General features: G+C 45.7%; 1 protein-coding gene across 2 annotated transcripts in view; it reads right to left on the reverse strand.

Moving 5' to 3' along the window:
- Positions 1-19,517, reverse strand: part of ankrd50 (ankyrin repeat domain 50) — a 34,296-nt gene extending 14,779 nt beyond the window's left edge. For both annotated transcript variants that reach the window (XM_076738552.1, XM_076738549.1), the window contains exons 1-3: positions 19,282-19,517; positions 16,829-17,961; positions 5,306-5,538 (exon numbers count right to left, since the gene is read on the reverse strand). In XM_076738552.1, the coding sequence (XP_076594667.1) occupies positions 5,306-5,538; positions 16,829-17,334 (739 nt within the window). In that variant the 5' untranslated portion in view covers positions 17,335-17,961; positions 19,282-19,517. The remainder of the gene's footprint in view (positions 1-5,305; positions 5,539-16,828; positions 17,962-19,281) is intronic.
- Positions 19,518-21,771: the final 2,254 nt, after the last annotated feature.

Raw genomic sequence — 21,771 nt, forward strand, 5'->3', positions numbered from 1 at the left:
AAATATCAAAAGATAAATAACTTCCTGAACAGGTATACTTTTGCTAACGTTAATATGAGAGTTGGGCGGTTACGTGCTGGAGTCTATTCCCTGTGCTTCGACAAGCTCCCACCCCCCTCTTATCGAACACATGAGTATCTGCTGGGACTCACAGCGGCTGCAGTACCGCCTGCTGCCTCCAGGAGAGGCCGTCACATACTTACTGCATGAGAAACAGTGACTTTGACAAGCGTGCACCATAAACAATATTGGGCAGATGGTAGTCATTACAGTTCAGTGATGCCTCCACACGATAAAAAGATCACACACTAGGCTGGATCAAACGCTGTGAGGGGACCGGGATTAGAATTAGTCTGTAATTATTTTAATGAGCCCATAAGCAAAGTGAATCTTTTTTTTTTTTGCAAAAAACGAAAGGACAGCCTTAAAAAAACACAAATAAACACAATTTCTGCTTTATCATATGTTGAATTGGGCTTATTTGGCATTTAAGAAGTTAGGAGAAGCATTTCTGAGTCAGCAGAAAAGTTTTGTGCATTTTGAGAAATCATCACCTTTATCGGTTTTGTACGAGTAAGTGAAATGATGAGAGTCTGAGGTATGAGCTGTAGAAAAAAAGAAACGTCTGAGAGGCTGTTTCTATTTAAAAGCCCAACCCCCTGTCTCCCACCTCCACCCCGCCCTCTCTTTCCCTTTCCCTCGCTCTCCCTTCTGCCGGAGGCCTTGTTAAATTGGCACAGATTCTGCCTGACTCCCAACCAAAATCGCTGCCTAAGTGTTTCCACTCCGCTACCCCTATCATGGCCTTACAGTAGCACAGCACAAGGTGGTGGGGGGGGGGGCGGGGGGTGCACGGCAGAGGCAAGCTTCTCCCCATAGGTCTGCAGGCGCTCAGGACATAGAAGCTGCACCGACTTTGCTTTTTAACACGAGCCTTATTAAACACCTCAAGCCTGACTTTCTCTTAATCCATTTCAAAGATGATACACGAAGACTGAGGCTTAATCAAAACTGAGAGATCACATGATGTGAGTCAGCCAGAGGGATACTCTGCAAAACTCTTACTCCTCCACGCACAAACAGAACGGTCTTTGTTTGCGAGGCTTTAGCCGAGCGGATGCGAGCGAGTCATTCTGCTGCAGAAGTCAGAATGCCTCCTTCTTCCTGCTCGGTCTCAGAGGTGTTGAAAACTTCCCAAAGCACATTCCTCTCCGAGACAGACACAAGGAATAACAGTTGAGCAAGGAAAGAGGAATTCAGAGTCTAGCTCCTGGGGACAAAGTCATCTCTTTCAGTCAAAAAAAGAAAGAAACACCCAGCTGATGCAGAGAATATGCGTCAGACTCTGGTGAGTTAAACACAAATCAAAGACGGTGAAACTCTTCGGTTTCTCTCCCTTTTCCTGAATTCTTTCAGGAATCTTAAAAGCATCGGTGCAGATTTCAGGTCCTATAACTTCTCTGCAGAATGACCCTCTGGTAAAAGGTCATTCCTCAAACTTTATCGCCACTATATTCACATCACCACAGAGTTCCCATCACCGCAGACCAGAGTATACTGGGAAACCCACACAACCTCCACCCCAGACGAAATGGGCCGCTCGTATAAAATAGGAGTTGGCTTTGCACAGAGCATGAAAGTGGAGTCTTTTGGCAGGTCACTGCCATCTCTGACTAGTAAACAATATGGAGGGTATTTTTAGGGGACACTTGGCCTCAATTTGATACTCTGAAGTCCTTTGGTCTATTTTAGGTCCAGTGCTGCATGAATAAGAAGCATCCACACGGCTGTGTTCATAATAAGAATCACAAGCTAATGGAGGACGAGGTAGGTGGGTGCGTGTTTGTGTCTGTGTATGTGTGAGGAAAAAAAAAAAGTCGGTCTAGCAGAAGAATTTCCAGTGTTGAGGTGAAAGCGGAAGACTGAATCTAGACAAAACAAAGACGGCGCTAAAAGCAAAGGAGGAAGGCCGAGGCCTGCTGAAGGTCTGCGGGAGCATCTCGATGCACAAACTCAAAAGGCTCCAATGAAACGTCGCAGTAATGAAAGCACTAAATCTAGAGCAGCGTGTTCACATAAACACAGCCACACGGGCACTTCTTAAAAAGAAAACGGAAAAACAAATCACATATGTCCTTCACTCCTCTCAGACGGGGGCATCACATCTGATGTGTGAGTTTGGCTCTGTTCAAAAGGCCTTTTTTAAAAACGACTGCTGGGCAGTTGGAATAAAAGCTTGGCCATCATCAAGAGGCAGTAAAAAGGGAAAGAGATGAGAGCCAGTCCAAAAAAAAAAAAAAAAAAACAAAGAAAAGAAAGAAGATAACTGCTGTTTATCAGATTGTTCCAAGATGAAATTCCCTTCAAACCATATCAAAAACAAAAAGAACAGAAAGCTCATCAGCTTCCAACGTGAGAGGAGAAAAAGGCAAACGGGCAATCAGAGAAGTGCCCGAGACAATCTGAAGCAAGTCCCAGATAAAAACTTCCCATTAGCATTTACATCAGCGGCGTGCGGCTGTATATTCCCCCGGTGACTCCGCTGTCAACTTTATGAGCAACTGCAAATAACATCAGATGATTTGAATCTATGGTTCAGCTATGAGACAGCCACAGCAGACAGTGTGCACACACACACGCGCGCGCACACACACACACACACACACACACACACACACACACACACACACAGGATAAACCAGTAAATACGATTTAATGCAAATTGCTGCTGAAAGGAAATCAAATCTAAAACTTCTTCTTCTTCTCCGTCTGTGTTGTCTGTGGGCTCAAAGTTTTGGAAAATGCTGCGAGGACGCTTTCCACTACACAGAGATACCGATCCAGGATCTGATCCACCACGGGCACCTACGTAGACGCTTTGATGTTCGAGGAAAGCGTGGGTGGGCATGTCTTTGTGATTATGAAGTGGGCAGCTTGCATCACAGTTGGTTTGTTGAATTAGATGCATGACGCCCACAAAAGACTCAAAGTGAGTTCTGGTGTCCTAAAACCCGACTCCAAACCCCCCCCCCCCACTGCCACAACACCGATCAGATCTCCACTCATCTAAACTACACTTACACCAGTCTGACGCCTACACTTAAGATTTCACTTAATCCCCAACACTGCACCCAATCATTTACAACCTACTTTCAAACTACATTGTTGAGTTAAGATGGAAACAACACATGACAATCAGTCTGTGATGAGAGACAGGTGCTGCGGTGATGGTGACACTGAACTGCATCGTGAAATTACACCCAATCAATACACAAATGACACCCATTCTGAAGAGGAGTTGAGTCTGGAAAGCCTTCGTTATGACCTCTGAGATCCATGTGGCTCTTTTTCTCATGACTGGACCAAAGCAGTTTGAACATACGGCCCGGTGCCGCCTTCCTTACAGCTGCATTCACTCCACTAAGACTAGAAATATGACGTTAAGCATCTGACTGTCTAACACAGGAAACAATACAAAAACACAAAATTAGATTAACTCAAACCATGTTTTAGGAAGAATTTGTGCCATTCTGTTGTATTTCATCTTAATTTCTTATATTTTGATCATGAAAATCTGGTTTCAAGACAAAGTTTAACATGAAGATCACAGATCACAGCAAAGCATCGTGATGTCATCATCTAAGACGCAACAGTTCAAATAAGGTTTAAGTCTTCAACGTCGTATATTGTTTTGCATTTCTCTTTGTTCATTTCAGGGCTGCATCTGATGATTATTGATTAACACTGTGACTATTTCCTGAATTGATAGTTGACTCAATAAATTTCTCTTATGCAAGTACATTAAGTGCAATGTTTAAACTGGAGTCAAATCCCTTGTGAATTTCCCTTGGAAATGAATAAAGTATCTACCTGTCTATCTCTGTCTATCTTGTATGTGCACACAGATTCTTTTGATTTCGATTCTGAAATGGTTAAAATGCTGATTAGAATATCAAAGAATCCAAGATGGCGCCTTCAACTTCCTTGTTTTGTCCAACAGATTTGCATCTTACAATGACAGAAAACAGCAAATCCAAACACTGGAGAGGCTGAAACCACAGAAATGTTTGACCTGTGGCTTCAAAAATGATCAACTGATTATCAAAATAGTTGCTGATTCTGATATGATATTGCAGGAAATACAGTAGTGCACAGGTACTCTGCCGTCTGCTGCAGGTACATCATTGGTATTTTCCTTGAAACCAGCTCTTGTAGAAAGGCAGCGGGTCTGAAACATGCCTACGCTCCTGACCATCTCACTCCTAGCTTACCTGCAGAACATCGTTGCATTCTTCTGAACATTTGCCAGCGACTGAATTCATCGCCCACTCGAAGCTAAACGCTGGTCAAACTTTTGTTTGTGTTGAATATCTGCTCTGCACAGCGACGCAGCTTCTAAACTTTGCATCATTCCTACATGAGCATCGTCACCTAGAAGACCAGGACGAGCCTTCTGTCTCTGCGCCACATCGCCACACTGCCTGATTTCATACATGAAATAAAACTGAAAATGTGAAAATGACAAATTGCCGTCCAGAATTTTAATGTAACATTCTAATTATTTGGGACACTGCATACATCATTTATGCAGCGAAAGGAGGAAAAAGCAACGTGTAGCTTGTTCAGCCTTCAACCTGACTTGAAGCATCTCCTGAGTGGAGCAGCACAGGAGCGACCGCTGAGACTGCTGGGATATTACGTAATGGTTTAAGAGGCGAGCTGAGGGCTCGAGAAGCTCCCACGTCGAGCGGTTTTGGGAAGGTAGAGAGGGTACACACAGCAGTGCGAGTCTGCGGAGGAGACTTCCTCCCACACAGGCAGGCTTTTGATTAAAGCTATGCCAGCTCATCACCACAGAGGAGGCTGCTGGACTGACAGGGAGATAATAGCAGCTGGTATGGCACAGTGTCACTGGACACTAAGGAAGCACTGCAACTCTTCCAGAGGTCTGCAGCGGTGACCCTAATCTGTTTGGGCATGGCACGATGTCAGAAAGCCTTTCGTATCTGTACTATTTGAACAGCCATGACAGAAAAGTAACCGCCGCAGTGTCTGTTTGTAACCCCATTTTCAGGTGAAATATATCACATTTGCACGGAAAGGTAGCTGCCACTGAGCGGAAACAAGCACTGACAGGTGCAAATATTGTCTCATCTATCAAACTGTCTTTTTACATCAGCTCCGCTCAGTCATGACGAAGGTATCACAATTATTAAACCTCAAATCATCTTGGATAGAACCTCTTCATTTACAGAAGGGACCTGACCAGCAGTCACGGTGCCAAGAGAAGAGCCGGACGCCTTACCTGTGAACAGTTTAGTGATGGCCTTGTTCTGTCGCCGGGCGGAGCAGATGAGAAGCAGCCAGGGGGGCAGGAACTCGTGGTGACTGGCCAGGAGCTCGGCGATGGTCCTGGGGGAGCCGGGGGAGGACCTCTGCTCCCCCTCGCCCAGCTGACAGCCTTCATCGATGGAGTCCACCAGCAGGAAGACAGACTGCTGAGGAGGCTTAACGCTCAGGAGAGGCAGGAGGACACATCTGAGGACAGGAGGAAGACGAATCTCATCATGTGTTCACATGCTTGATTGTGTTTCACTAATTAGACGAGAAATGTGAGTTTCTGTTACACAAACACTGAGACAGTTTCTGTCTGAAGGCACAACACAATCACACCGGTTGCGAAACGGCCGGTAAACTTTCAGAGTAAAGAAGTTGAGCAGGAAGCTGCAGTCAAATTACAGGATGATTTTCTCCTCAAAATTGGCAAATAATCATTTTCTTCCTTGCAGGAAGCGCAGTGAGGTGAAAGCTCCGTCTGTCTGAGCGACGGTGTTTCTCAGGCCGTGTTTCTGGGTATTTTTTGAATGTGGTTGATGGAAGGATGAAGGTAGGACCGCTCCAAATCATAACTGTGATTATTTTGGCCAACACTGAGGACTTTGGAAATATCACGCATTAAAAAAAACTTTTGAACAGTGGATTTCCTCGAACGTTGAACCCTGAATCCTCGAACCGTTGCCTGGGTTTATTTAAGTATTGTAACATCTTAAAGGCTAAAAGTTTCTTGAACTTTATTTACATGTAAAGAACAAAAACATGTAAAAATGTTGTATACATAAAGAAAATATGATGAAAAGGTTGTGTAATATTGCTTCCAATGTAAAAATTAACTAAAATTCAATCAAATTTCAGATAAAGGGTGAACCAGTGCTGATCCAGTGTCAGTCATACCTGACACTCACTGTCGGTTCAATACTTCTGCCAACACTTCGTGCTGATTCAATCAGATTTTTCTATCTGAGATGCACCTCGACACACAGTCACGGAGAACAACGGAGGCGCACCATTCGTTCTCCATCGGTCTCAACTGGTCGAGTGTAGGCGTTTAAAAATGTCTCCATCCAACCCAAAGTGCATCCATTAACAGGCCCAGCGCGGATGATTTGAGCTCACACAAACATCCAGATACAGTCATTTATAATTCAGCGGCTCTTTTTGTGCGACAGAAAACTTTGCCGAGAGCTAAACGTTCAGCCTTGAGATTAAATCAAAGACGTGGAGAGAAATGTGTTCAGCAACTATCAGGACAACTAAACATGCCGGATTTTGACAAATCTGCACCATAAATATTGATGTTTGAATGTGAAAATCAGCCGTGTGGTGTCCGCTGACACAGCAAACATCATGCATAGCGTTCTGTAAGCTAGCATCACATCAACACTCAGCTGAGCGCCCCCAAAAACACACTTTAAAAGCTACATTAGCATTTTGTCGACGTCAAATTGCAAGCCAGACGTGGAATCGACTCGCTCCAGTGCTAATGTGCAACTTCACACATAAATGCTCAGAGCAGCAAGATAGCAAACTAATGCATTTCTGTGGGGTCGTGTTTGTGCTGGCCAGACTTCTGTTCCGCTGCCACCGACGGTTTGAAGTCAGCCATAAGACGTCCATTTGGGAAAATGTCATTTCCCAAGACTCATAAAATTATTTCCAGCTCAACTGGCCGTGATAAAAGATCGGAGGGTTTCGTATTAGTGGCGTCTTAATCTGGGTCTAGGTTAATTAAACATTTAAAAAGGGGTCGAAAAAAATCAATTAATCAGCATGAAAACTTGATTCAAGAGCTGAGGCGGCTTCGGGGCGTCCGAGGCGTTTGCACGGGTAGCTGTGGCGCAGATAAGACCGGTCACCTTGCACATGATGGGACTCTTGGACGACCACTCTTCCTTAATGGAGCTGACATCGGCTGTAAGCTTTGTCATAAAACACTAAAATACTGTTTTAATGAGACTTCCTCGGGATGCTCAACAGTCTGTCACTAAGCCTGTGGCTCCGAAGCTGCTCCCTTTAAAGCATCTTCCACTTTAGCCCAAGTTCATTATCCTTAAACACACGTGAGTGGAGACGGCCGGGGTGAAGGTTCCTGTGCCTCCAGTCTGAAGTACTGGGATATTTAGAAGAGGACATTTTCATAATGGCGTTCCACTTCAAGACTGCAGAGACGCACTGATGCAGGTTTCCTGTTTGACTAGTGAAGTGAAGTGCTGCAATATCAGACAGGTTTGATAACATTTAATGCCATTTATGAGTTGCAAAACCTTTGAGCCACTGCAACAATGTGCAATATGAACGTGAAAGTTTGCGCTTTATATGACTGATTTACACGCGTGTTACATGTCTATTTTTCAAGGGCGCAGCCGAGTTTCAGGTCTTCTGAGATCACACTCACTACTGTAAGAGACGCCTTCCACATCACACCAACAGCAGCACTGCAAAATGAAACCACCACTCAACTATTTGAAGCACATTTTCCAAACATGGTCACCATCTATTGTGTTTTCTATTGACTGATTTTGTCTATAGTCTAATCAGAAGTTCCCATAGCTCAAGGCAAGATCTTCAATTTGCTTGTTTTGTTTAATAAAACAGTCCAAAAGCACAAAAACGTGAAGTCTTTATTAAGAAAAGAGACACATTTTCATTTTTCACAGGCTGGAATTAAAATGTTGCTGACTGTTGTTGTCCGAGATGAAATCTTCGGGTGGACAAGCAGCAGTTCAACGTGTTTTTGCAAAGCTTCTACAAACTTAAACTTCGTATTTGAAACTTTTTGCAAGCAGTCTGAATCCTCAACGGGACAGAAATGAGTGCAAACGGCCTCCAACCTTCACGTTTTGTTGTCAGCCTTTCAGAAACACAGTCAATCACTCCTTCTGACGGCCGCAGCCCACGGAGAACCTGCAGCGCCATCTGGGAAACTCGCCAAAAGGAATGTCCATCCACAGGGGCGACTGTGTGCGAGTGTGTGTGAATGGCTGTGTCGGAGGCCGCGCTGCCCACCGAGACAATCAAATCCACGGTGACAGCAAGTGGGCAAAACAAAGAGTCATTCTTCTCTCACAATTCAGCTACTTTGGGCCTGTCAGAGAGTCAAAAGACGAGGACTGCAGACAAAGAGAACTCCACGGGACACTGGAGAGAAACTAAGCTCAGGAAAAGCTGATTTAGTTTGCCAGACAGACCTGCAGCCTACCTGAGCCAGAAATGAAAACTAATTCAGCCCACACACCACGGCGCTGGACTTTTCTACTAACTATTTTGGTTCTCGCTCAAGTCCTCAACATATGTCCCCGTTGATGCCAATTGCTATTTAAGACTCGAAACAAGGAGAAGAAGGGGGATGTGAAATGCATCTAATGCACTCGCCATCTGTCACGTTGTGTGTGCGACTGAGGCGGCCATCGCTGCTGCCACAATGTGCAAAGTGAAGCTTTCAGCGTGACGTTTAGTGAAGATGTCTGTGCCGACAGGGCAGCGCCGGGCGCCGAGCCAACGCCTCGCAAATTTACACAGCTCATTTTATAGAGCGGGCGCAGAGCCTGAAATCCATGCCACATACCCAAACACCAGCACTCACGCACATAAACACTGACCAGGGTGCAGCAGAAGCTCGAGAAAGCAGAGGGTGAAATATAACGTCCACGCCTGCTCTATTAACGGAGGAAAGGCCGGCCGGCGAGTCGAGCTCTCGGCTTCAGACGGATCACCGCACAGAGCGAAACTGACAAAGCTTTCCACCATGATCAGTAGAAGACCAGAGAGGCCTTTTCATTAGAAGAACCCCCGTCTCTTTATTTAGTTTCGAGTCAATTTGGAGGAGGCCTGCTCAGCGTCTTTGCTAAGTCAGGAGAGCTTAGTGCCACAGAGCTGAACGACAACAGCTGACTCATGCGCCGCCTCATCCAAAGTGAAAGAGACAACTAGCTTGCAGATTCTACTCTCGCACTTTCTTCTGCGATTCTTGCATTATGCATAACGTTACTGCAATCATCCTGTTCAAAGTAATCACGCTGATGAGGACAATAAGAGCGCCAGGCTCAGACACTTTAACTGCATTCTTCCCCTTCCATCGGCCATATGCTCCCGTTTCCTCCCCAATCTGTTATCATCTCACTCCAGGTTTAACTGACTGGATATAAACCCCGAATCTAAGGTTTCACAACAGTTTTTGCTTAATGGGGATGTGATGAATAAAGCTTGTTTTTAAAGCTTTTAACAAATCAAGGGGTTGATGCACAGCGGTTACAGTGGAGCAGAACTGCAGTTATGTAAGCTGCAGACAGACGTATTTACATTAATTTGTGCTGAGAGCCTTTCATTAGACAGATAACCCCTCTGAGGATGTCAACCTTGCAGCAGTAAATTAGTTATTTTTCAAAAACACAGAAATAGCCATTATTATCATTTGTTCAAAAGAAGTCAGAGGAGATTTGGGCGACGTTATAAAAAATCCTTATTAAGCTCAAACAACTGCATCGTGACACCAAAGATCTTCAAACCACGGCGATGTTTTCTTTTTTTATTAAGTGCACAACATCTCTCCTGACATGACGCCACTCTGCCCACATTTCATCCATCACTGAGTTGTTGGTTGATAATTAGAGCCGGCTGCAGTTTCATCTCCTCTGTTTTTAGCCTCAATGTCAACCAGTGTCAGCCTGTCAATCCCTCAGTCGGTCATCCACTACTTTGGTTAATCCTAATAACTTTGGTGACCCCTCACTGTTCATCTAGCGCCATCATCAGGTCAAAAATGGTGCAGATTAAGACTAAATACCTGCAAAACCAATGACATTCCTAACAGGCTCTGCTGTGCTTTAGAGCTAACACATGTTAGCATGCTAGCACATAAACTAAGATGGTGAAGATGACAAACGTTACCTGCTTTTACATTCGCAGCATCATTATCAGGATGTCATTAATCTGTGAAAGACAGGATGCCCCTTTCATACCCAACCACGAGTCAGTGTCATCAAATAAAAAGATACAGCCCCACGTCAGGCCACACCTCAGTCCGTGATGTCAAAGCAGGTGTTTTCCAAACAGGTGAACTCAAATAAAAGCAGCACATCAGCAAATCCAGCCCCCTCTGAGCGTAAGTATTTAAAAAGTGCTTGTTCCTGAGTTCTCTAAAATGCTGGACGAAGCGGCGATGTGATCTCAGCTTAATGGATTTGTAAGATCAATTCTGTGCTGGATCCCAAGCAGACAAATGCCTCCAGCTGTCTGAGAAACAAAGTCGTGGAGATGGCGTGGTGAGGGCGCGTGACGCACACCCACAAACACAGACGGCTCTTTAGAAAACGAGCCTCCATAATCAGCCCTTTCTGTCCTTAGAAAGACAAACCTAAGCTGATATCTGATGATCTGTGTGTCCAAGTCTTATGATGCTTTGGATTCTAAACGCTGTCATGGGACTGGTCACACACACACACACACACACACACACACACACACACACACACACACACACACACACACTGATCACACTGTTTGTGTGACGGCGAGGGCCGCATCTGTGACGCCCATTCTCCACCCTTTAATTACACCAGACTGCGTGATTCTCTCTTGACTGCAATTTTAATAATCTATTAATAATCTACTCAAAAAACAGACAAAAATCTGATGAAAACCCTTCGAAAATCCAGCCTCCCTGTGAATCAGACGGACTTCTCGGCCCTATAATGCAGCCTTTTAATGATTTGCAAAAGTGTAAACATCCTGCACACGTTTTTTCTGGCCAGCAGGCATACCTCAGATAACTATTCCAAATCCCCCAGCTCGTCCCAGCCCAGACGAGGTGTGCATTCCTGGCCAGCCATCCAATACTGTCAAAGGAATCTGAAATTTCATCCTCTTCACCCCCCCCTCCCCCCCACCCCCACCCCCCGCTGACACTCCTGCCACAGTTTGCCTCCAAAAATCGCTCTGTGCACAACTGTCCGTCCACATGTGCAGAAGCACGTGAACACAAACACAACATGGCGTCCGGTGCGAGCCGACAGGTAGACGGCTTCACCTCGACTCCACTGCAACAAAAGGCAGCAGCGCGGGCTGCCTGGCGCGGGTGAGATGGACGAGCGCGTGCTGGTCGATCACCAGAAAACAATCTTTGAAATTTGACCCAAAGCCCGGGAAACATATTTTCTCGCTGGGCTTCTGACTGCGAGCGCTGGGATCCAGCGGAGGATTCTGCCAAAGTCAGAACAGTTTGGATCTTCCACAGCAGACATTTCTGCATTTCTCTCGCTTTCCTCGCCGGTTTCAAGTGGGCGGACTCAGCGGGGAAAAAAGGTGATGTCACATTTTTACGCCCACCAATCAGAGTTTAGAAACATTTGAATCAAAGTGATGGCGGTTGTGGGGATGTTTGCTTGTCAATCAGATGTGGTCAAACTACACCTTCAGTCTCTGTGAAGCAGATTAGCTGGATTTTAAGGAATTAAATAACAGCTGAGGATGTTTTCAGAGCTTTAAACTGTTGCTGATTGAGGAATGAATATTTAATGTTACTGATGTGCTTTTGCCTTTTAAGTAATTTATTATTTACTGATTCAAAAGTTTGAGTTTGCTGCTTTCTTCTGCTTTTGTTCGTAAATCGAATATTTTCCAGTTTTGGACAGCAGAAAAGAAATTTAAAGACTTAGCTTTGAGTTCTAGGAGCACATGACGGGTATTTTTCATCATTTCCTGATATTCTTCAGACTAATTTGACTAACATTTGGAAAGTTCCAGGCCTCCTTTGCCGTCACGAATGAGTCTAAACTCGCTTCAACTCAACTCTCTACCAGCTATTATACAAGCTTGAGCACCATCTTACATGAGCTTCATTTAGTGAGTGGGACGACAATAATATGAATGAGTTATGTGTGCCCACACAAGCACGTAGGCGCGCGCACACACGCACACACACACACACACACACACACACACACACACACACACACACACACACCCGCCGGTGGTGGTGTGGAGACAGAGGCCGGCCTCAGATTGCTGAGTCATCATTGCAGCCGCACCAGTGCTGCTGTTTCTCCTCATCTGCTCAACTCGACTTGATGCGTCACACTGGGAGCCTTTTCTTTTTTTTTTTTGGGTTCCTAAAACGTGGCCCTAATCTGCAGCGAGTTTTCCACAGCCGTGCACCACATGAAAGGCACGGGGCCGCTTTCATTTAGCGTCCTTTAACCCCAATAAGCAGGGCCGCCCAATGTGCAACAGTCAAAAAGTCAACACAAAGAGAAAAAAACCCACAACGCTCCCTCGCAGACTTCATAAAAAATGTCTTGGTTGGTTTTACTGAAATGTGCCACAAGCTGAACTGTGTTCAAAATGAGACAAAGAGGCTACAGACATATTATCTGAGGGTCAGCTAAGTAACCGTTAGATCACAAGATGTCAAGACATCCTTACAAACATCTTCACATTTATTTATATCTCTAGCTCTGCACCTCACAATTTCCTACGTTTCCAAGAGCCAATAACTAGAATTCACTTGTCACAATGTACTAAAAAAAGTTTGCTGTGAGCCGGTAATGCCATGCTGTCTTGTGAAATGACAACTTAAAACAGCCCAACAATATGCATGTTCACCAGAGGCCACCGGCGTCGATCCAATCACGCTCTGTTTTGATTAATGTCACGGCTTATCTGAGCAGTTATTTGGAACAAAGCAACAGGCAGCGTTTCACAAAGCAAGGTTTGAAGTGGCTGCCAGAAAATCAACATTTTCAACCGTCGTGTAGAAAAAGATCCGCAGCATCATTTTTTTTCCGCCGACCCGCTGAGGGAATAAAACACTGCCAAGAAACTTCAAGTCTTGTTCACAAATTCAAGCCGTGGCCATTCATCATTTCTGAAGTGTGTGCCCTTTACGAAGAAATACAGACCCGTCCAGCTCCGATTCAAGTCTAACTCGTGCTCGGTGGAGAGCGGCCCGGCTACAGATCCACATAAGGTCACACCTAAGCTAAAAGGCAGCTTTGTCCCATCGGCGTCAGCGTTGCTTTGACCCACACGGCCGGTTTGAAGCCAGCTCTTTTGTCCAGAAGGGAGAAAGTGACGCATGTTGGACGGCTGGTTGTTTAAAACTCACAGATTCATTCAAAGTGCAGTCAAAACACAGCAGCGGCCTTTGATAAAGCTAAGACGAGAGCCCGATGAGACAGAGGAATGTGCTTTGGCTGCAAACAAAACCCTTGATGATACACTACAACCCAAGTGTCAGAGCCTCCAGATAGCACTAATGGAAATGAATCTGAGCCGCCCGGGCGGCTGATGTGCCACAAATATCAAGTGTATTGTCTGAACGAGACCCGAGGTTGTTCTGGTAGTCTGGAAGCAGAAGAAAGGCCCAACTGAAAGGTGAAGCTGCCTTTTATCTGGAGGACTGGACTCGTGACCTTTGCTGGCAGGCATCTGCCCGGCTAATGCATCCCATTATGTTTCATAACACACAAAATAAAAACAGATTCTACTGAGGCTCGCTGAAATCAATATAACACTATTACTAAGGATGGTTTACTCCAATCATACAGGCTTAACGTTCAAGGCAAATATCTCAATATTATGTCTTCAGATATGTGTAGAAATACACGCAACATGTAAAATGTTTGGAAGCATTTTTATATGATGTGTCTCATATTTGACAACAGTATTATTTATTATGGACTTAATTGAACTAATATACTCTTAGTTTTGATGTGTGATGGTCGTTCTTAAGTAGAAAAGCCCAACCGGGACAGAACTCAAACAAACACATCTGCTTCATGCTGTTATAACCTGTTACGATGGTTTTTCATCCTGATTTAAGCTGAACAAATATCAACGAGCTGATTTCTGAGGCTTCAGAGTATTTCTGCTACTACTACTACTACTACTACTACTACTACTACTACGAGTGAGTACCTCAGTACATTAACAATATTTATAGTTTTCAGGTACCTTCAGGGGCCAAAGCTGCCAGTGAGAACACAAGGTCGCGTCCTCGTTTAATGACATGAAGAGGAGTTTAAAACCCGACAATAACTCATCTACTGCACATGTTGACTTTGTCTGGGGTTGATTTTGTATGTAAATACTCAAGTAAAGTACAAGTATGTCAAAATTGTACTAGTTACTTTCCACCACTGGTTTTTACTCAAGTAAAATTTTGAATGAAGGAACTTTGCTTATGTTTTTATTGAGTATTTTTACATTATAGTATTTCCGCTTTTACATAAGTGACGGATCTTAATACTTCTTCCACCACTGGAATGCTGCTACTACTACTACTACTACTACTACTACTACTACTATCACTACTACTACCACTATCAATACACATATACAATCTGTGGAAATCAGCTCGTCTGTGGCTGCAGACGTGCAGACGGGAGCAGCAGTGATCAGGTTGCACAGAGTGAACGTCAAACCCGTGTCTGAACCAGTTCCAGTGTATTAACACAAGACTGGTGATTACTATCAACAAACAGGCCTGTTTGTCTTTGACTGGGCTGAAGAATTCGACGGGGCCTCTTACATTCACTCGCTGGCTGAGGTTTAAAATCACAGCTGGTGGGGGGGTGGGGGGTGGTCACCTTTAAAATCTGTGTTCAACAGGACCCTTAACTGAATGAGACCTGGGCGTAAAGCACAAGCCTGAACCTGTTCAATCAAACCAGGTATGCACCCCTCTGTGATTTTCATCCCTGATGTAAATTAGTGGTCACGATGTTGGACGGATAATAAAGTTTGCACCTTCCATTCATCGCTTTTTTAACATCACTGCCAGATACAGACAATCTTGGCTTCCCTAAACCAGATAGCATCTAGAACAGCAGGGGAGCCGCTCAGATTATTTGTGTACAACGCTGCCTGGGACACTTTTACACCTGAGATGGCGATAAGGCATTCACTGAAGTGCTTATTTGGCTCGCAAACAAAACAGGCGCGACGGTAAGCGGCGTTTCTTCGCTGGCCACAAATTTAGGGCCCGAGGTTTAAAGTGCTGCACGATATTTGCTTCACGAGGTGAGACTGAGCGAATGTGACTGCCCGAAAAAAAGGCCCTCCACATCCAGCGTGACACAGAGCAGAGGCGAAGTGAGAAGTCCGGCCCCGCCGGGGTTCAGGCTCCGTTTATGTCCCGACGAGAACCTGCCTTTTATCCGAGGGGTCAAACTGAAGTCAGAGCCGTCGGTCGAGGCTGCGTGATTACGAGCAGATGACAAGAGCAGCGCTCGCTTCTTTGGGAACGTGCACGTCCCAGAAAAAAAGGCAAGGAAAGGCGTGGGTTGAGCTGTTGACTCTAGTGAGCGTTTAAAAAATGATTTACCTTGCTGAACGTTTGACCTACTTTTTCTCCCGTGTGTGTGAGATGTTGAGATGGTGCAATAAGCATCACCAGATGGCCAGACAAGGAGCGCGAGTGTGTGTTCAGTGCTGCATTCCAGCCTGCGCTGCATCCACTGCCTGACCTATACTGTGCAGACAAGCCGTGCAAGTAACCCACATCCACACATGCTCACGCGCAGCTCCCTTTAAAGCCTCTGCCTACAATAACAGTCCATCTTGATCGTGTTACATGCCCGGGCAGGGCGCTGGAAGTCCACAAGCCTACTGTGCTGCAGTTCCACATGTGCACTTCATCTTTCTGCAGTGCAGTCGCTCGGGTCAGTCAGTCAGTGAGTCAGTCGCAGTTCAAAGCTCCTTTCCTCCCGAGTCTCTGACCACCTGAGCTCGGCTGCCACTTAAAAATATCTGACCTTTCTTGAATCGGGAGCCGAGCGGGGACAGTCCCACCCAGCATGCCACACCAGGGGGGAAAACCAACAAAACCATGACATCAAATAAGTGGAGAGGCTGCCGAGGCGGAGCTATGCGATGAGTGTGAGCAGTCAAAAAAAAGAGGGGGGGAGGGGTGCATCGGGGTCAGGAGGTGGAGAGGGAGGCAGGGGGAGGGGCCGGCATTGCATTTTACATTTCTAGGCAAGGCAGATTCCTAGATTTCAAACATTACCTGGAGCTGCCAGAGAGGAGTCATGGGATCAAATGTGACTGTCAGATGTTAGACAACATGATTTTCTACGACGGCCTGCAGCTTTGCCCCTGACGAATTCTATTCATGCAGCGCTGCAACAATCTGCTGTTTGTATCAATCGGTCCAGTATCGCTCTCCCTTAATCGATTTGTCAATAAACCAAAAAAATGGTCGAAAGCACTCGAGTAAACAGAAGAACTGAAAGATATTCAGGTAAAATTATGGTATAAAACTGAGAAAAAGCAACACATCCTCGCATTTCAGATGCAATTTTGAAGCGGTTTTGCTTGATAACAGCCTTAAATAATGGATTCATTTATCGAGTACTTATCAGCAGTAACTTCATGGATTAGTTCCCCCTCCGTCTGACGGTGTGATAATCTGTGAAATCATCTGGCAGCTACAGCGACAGAGCCAGGAGAAAGGACGCGGGCTGTATCTGAGCGAGTGTGTGCTCGTCCTTACCTCTTGAAAGCCTCCGTGGGGTTCCTCTCACACTCTCCAGGCTGCAAAGTGCTCTGCACAGCTGGGTCACGCACCTTCTCCTCGTAGCCCGGCACCAGCCCGCTGCGGCAGATCTGAGCCACCAGACCTCGGATGAACCCGCCGACGCACAGCGTGTCCGAGTCGTCCGCCCGGCAGAAGTGGAAAGCCAGACTCTGCTGGTGCAGACCCCGGTGTGTCCCCTGGGCCGACGTGGGCCACAGCAGCTCCGTGCACACTGCAGTTTTACCGCTTCCCGGCCCCCCGACCAGCAACACCCCCCAGGAGGTACCCGATTTGGCGGATCCTGACGTCAGGGTGCCGGGGTTGGACGCGACCCCGCCGGGCGCCAGCGGGGGCTGCTTACTGGGAGTGCTGGTCACCCCATTGAGGTTGTTGGTTTTCTCCTGGAGGCAATGCTGGATCTTATGGAAGACCCACTCCCGGCAATAAAAGCGCTTCCCCTGCAGCAAACTGGTTTGGGCCATTTTGATATAGTGCTGCTGTTCCACCTATTCCTCCTCTTCATAGGGGTCCCCTCATTCTGCCCCTCACATTTTCAACTCCAACAAAGGCCGGCAGTAAATTCGAACATCCATTTCGTCGGCTGAAAATGTGCCTCTCAGAAAGCAGGCTGCAGTCTGGCCGTCCTTCTTGTTGTTGTGGTGAAGAAGAAGTCAGAGTGAATGCAACTTGAGTGAAAGTAGAGAAAGAGGCAGAGCCGCCGCAGATGGCAGGAAAAGCAGCTGAGCTACAGAATATCTAGGTCAAAATAAAAAAAAGGAAATCAAAATCGAGGCTCAAACCATAGATTTTCCACCAACTTTTTCCACAGCTTTCCCTCTGGTTGAACTGAGTGCTCCTTGTTATTGGGAGTGTGTTGCTTTAGCATGGCGCTGGGCATGGCAGGGCACCCGCCTCTTGAGTGCATCCACTGGCAAGCTCAAGCCACCACCGCTTGATACAATTAGCCGTGGGAGTTGCTGATATATTTCCGCTGATGCATTTCAGATGCTACCGGGGGTGACCAGAGAGCGTTTCCATTACATTAACATGGACGAGGCTGCCAGTGCGGAGTCAGTTTCTCCAATAACATGCTACGCCTGGCGCTCTCCCTGGAAAACAGACACAGAAGCAAAGGCTGGATTAGAACACCTTTCAAACACAACTTCATGCTGGTGCACAATCAAAGCAAGGAGATGTGTGCAGGGACGTCATTTCCAGTCCTGCAGAGAGGGTGAAGCAGGAAAGAGGGCAAACGGCCACCGACGTGAGCAGATCTCCATACAAGCAACAGTTTGCTCCTTATTATACTGCACAGCTCTGACCTACAGGGAAGGGTTAACTCCCGCAGAAACAAAAGGTGGGCACGTCGGCTCGTTCGCTACTTTTATCCTCCGCAACCCACATCACTGCCTGCCCTGCAACTACATTCTTGGCAGGGGTTCGTCCAGTTTCTCTAGTCTATCCACTGATCCCCCCTTCCTTCCTATGTGGCTTTAAATCCCAAACAGTCCACATCCGTCCTGAACTGTGTGTGTGTGTGTGTGTGTGTGTGTGTGTGTGTGTGTTAGAGAGAGGGGGGTCAAAATGAGAAGTGATTCTGCACTTACAGGGGTCGTTTACATGGGTGGAAATGGAAGGTAACCTCACCTAAAAAATGACTTTAACAGCTTTTTAAGGTGACGGAGACGTGCAGAGTTTAATCCTAGGAAATATAAGATAGCGTGCCAATAGGAAATGGTTTTGAGTGCCACGATGATGGATCTATAAAATCAGGAAAGGCCGTAAAATTTAAGCTTCTTTTGATCTGATTTTTTGTGGGTTAACTGCAGTTTTACCACCTTTTTATTCAGCCCTTCATCGCTGCCTGCTGCTGCCTCTCCACACCGGAGCAAATGCAAATGTTACCTTGCCTCAGAAGCCATGAAGCACACACACATACACACACACGCACGCACGCACGCACGCACAGTCTTGCTGGCTACTTTGTAACGCTGCCAAATAACAAGGTTTCGCACGGACTGCGATACATTTCCACCTTTCCGTTTTGCGAAGGCGCCTCCGACACAAAAGCTCCGCAAACAGACGAACGCTGCGCTGCTTTCAGGCGGAAGGCGACAAACACGACGCGGAGCCCTCCAGTGACTGAACAGGCAGCAAGTCTTTTGTATGGCCACACTAACCTCACCCATTTCAAATGGGATACGACTTACACCTATCGGGGGGGCTTTAAAAACCCCCGTGCAGACCGGCTCACAGTTGCATGCTTTGAGCAGAACCCCCCCTGGAATAAAGGTGAAATGTCGGCTGTGGTGTTACCGCAGAGCCACAACTGTTCCTTAAACTTCAAATCAGCCAATTGTGGAGCGTTTCACTGTTTTCGCCACAGTTTCAAGCGTCTCCCCCATCCCCGAACGGCTCCCCCTCCTCACCTCTCGCTGTTTTCTGGAGGGTCTCGCCGTGTCCGCGGAGTCAACACCCGCTCAGTCCGCCTTCAGAGCTCCGCACGAGGCGTCCGGTCGTCTCCTCCGCCGCGGTTCAAAGCCTCCTTCTGCGCGTCCGAGCGGCGGTCATGTCTTTCTTTGAATCGCTCTTTTCTGTCGGCGTCGGCTCCTCCTGCTGCCCGACACAGCTCCACAGTGAGCCGACTGACTCCCCGCCTCCAAACACTCTACATTTCTCTCCCCTGCATGCAGGGCACACACGCCACCGAGCGGCGCAAGGCCTTCTGGGACTCTGAGTTTTACCCGCCTGTCGCCATTAGTAACACATAATGAGCTCGGCCAATTAAAATGCTTGAAAATGACTGCAAATAGTTCATGATCTTCACATAGAATCGCACATACAAACACAGCTGCTTATTTTGTTGTTATTATTATTATATTTTAAAATATTTTTGATGTTGTTTCACATCACAAACCTACTTTCTGCACTACTTAGTTATTTATGTTTAATATTTTCTATTACATCCCTGCAAATATCTTGTGCAATATTACTTTTTTTTTTTTTTTTTTACTAGGCTTATACATTTTTTCTACTGTGTTATATATTTTTCTACCGTGCAATGGTACAAAACACTGTTTTATTTTGTTTTGTTTTGTTTTGTTTTGACAAACTGAACCATCCTTCTCAAGGCAATATTATGTTTATACTCTTTGTTTATAATGTACATATTTAGTTGATTTTATTTTTTTTATCCTTTTTATTGTCTATTTGTTGCTTTTTTCTACGTCTCCTTTTTTATTTTTGCTATTATTGCTGTCTGTAACAACTTCATTTTTATTTTTGTGTAAACATGTGGACCCTCTGTCCTCGTCCCCCCACAGCCTCAGTGAGCATATGAAATCCTGCCTTAAAAGCAGCCTTAAAACAGCTGCTGCTGACATTTGAAATCAGGATGTTTGAGAAGAACAAGATAAGATTAAAATCTGAAACCTGATGCGTGAGAGTGTGTTTCTGTGTCATGGTTGTAACACACAGGATGTAACTGCCAGCATTCGAGCAGTGGATGTAAATTATGCTCTGAAGACCTGAACCGTGTGCTTCATGTGTGAGAATGTGCAAACACTCCCGGGTTGAATGTCGTCGATGTTGCTTCGATGGTACACAGGATTACATCTTCCAGTAGCTTCATCTTTTTTTTAAAAAAATGCTGTAAAAGTTGTCGTTTCTGCCCGAGGCTTTTCATTTTCAGAGATCTGGCGTGTTTGCAGCATCTGCCAAAGGTTGTTGATGAACGGGTTCTGACAGCACTGGAGACTGATAATGCAACGCTGGACGGCTGAGCAACAACGCACTCTTAATCAATGATATCTTGTGTTCAACAGAATTGCTGACAGAAGTTATCATTTAAGCTTTGCCACAGGTCCGACCTCTCTTTGCTGTTACTGCATCCCCTGATACCTTTACAACCAAACCATTTGTAGTTACTATGGATCTGCTGGAAAATAATGAATACAGCATTAATTGGAAATAAAAACAGGTTGTTCTTTCCATGGTTTAACTGCTATCTGTGATGTGTTTCCTCACAGCTGACACACCAGATGTTGTCATTGTTAGCGAGCAGCCGGCAGGTGCGTGTTTTGGAATTGGGGTTTTACTTTTGACAGTAATTTGAGGAGGCTTTCCACGATCCCGCAGCCTGTGTTTTCATTTGGAAATCTCGGCGTAATGTCCGTAGATTGCCGCTGATTTCTTTGGAAAGAGCTTTGACTTTTGTGTGTTTCAGCTGTAGAATAAAGCAATATTTGTTACAGAAGCCACTTTAGAGATGAAGCGTGCGAGTGAGAAAGTTGCAGCAGAAATGTGAGATTTTTCCCAAGTTTTTTCCTTCCTTCCTTCCTTCCTTCCTTCCAGCAGGGATGCACACGGCGCTTGCAGCTTGGAGTGTTTTGATCTAACTTGAGGCTGCTGATCTTACAGCTTATTTATCACTCCTGCAAGAATGACTTCAGGGACTTTTTCTTTGAGGTGGAGCTGCAGCAGGTTGTAATAACTGACAGTGTTGCCGGCTGATGCTGTCTGTGCTCACATGAAGATAACCCAGTCTTGTATTGGAGTGAGTTTCCGGTTCAAATCACGTTTCCTATAGTGATGCCCTCCGTGTTTGGGCTTGCAGAGATGATCGGTTGGGGTAAGTGTACGAGTGCAGTTCAGGTTAATGTTGGGACAAACACAAATCGATAGAAACAGACTGTGTTCAGTCTGTTCATATACACCTGATTTGCAACAGGCAACGTACCTCCGTCTGGATTATATTTCCTATTAACATAACAGGGACGTGTTGTAAATTAAGGTATTGATTAATGTATGGCAGGTCGTTTCCCATCAGAATCTTCACTCTTACAATAACAGCTTGTTCCACAACATTGTGATACTTCTTAAGGTCATGTTTCGTCGCTCACAGGTCCATGATCCTGTTT

This window comes from Chaetodon auriga, chromosome 9 (assembly GCF_051107435.1).
Source record: "Chaetodon auriga isolate fChaAug3 chromosome 9, fChaAug3.hap1, whole genome shotgun sequence".
NCBI classification, from domain to species: Eukaryota; Metazoa; Chordata; class Actinopteri; order Chaetodontiformes; family Chaetodontidae; genus Chaetodon; species Chaetodon auriga.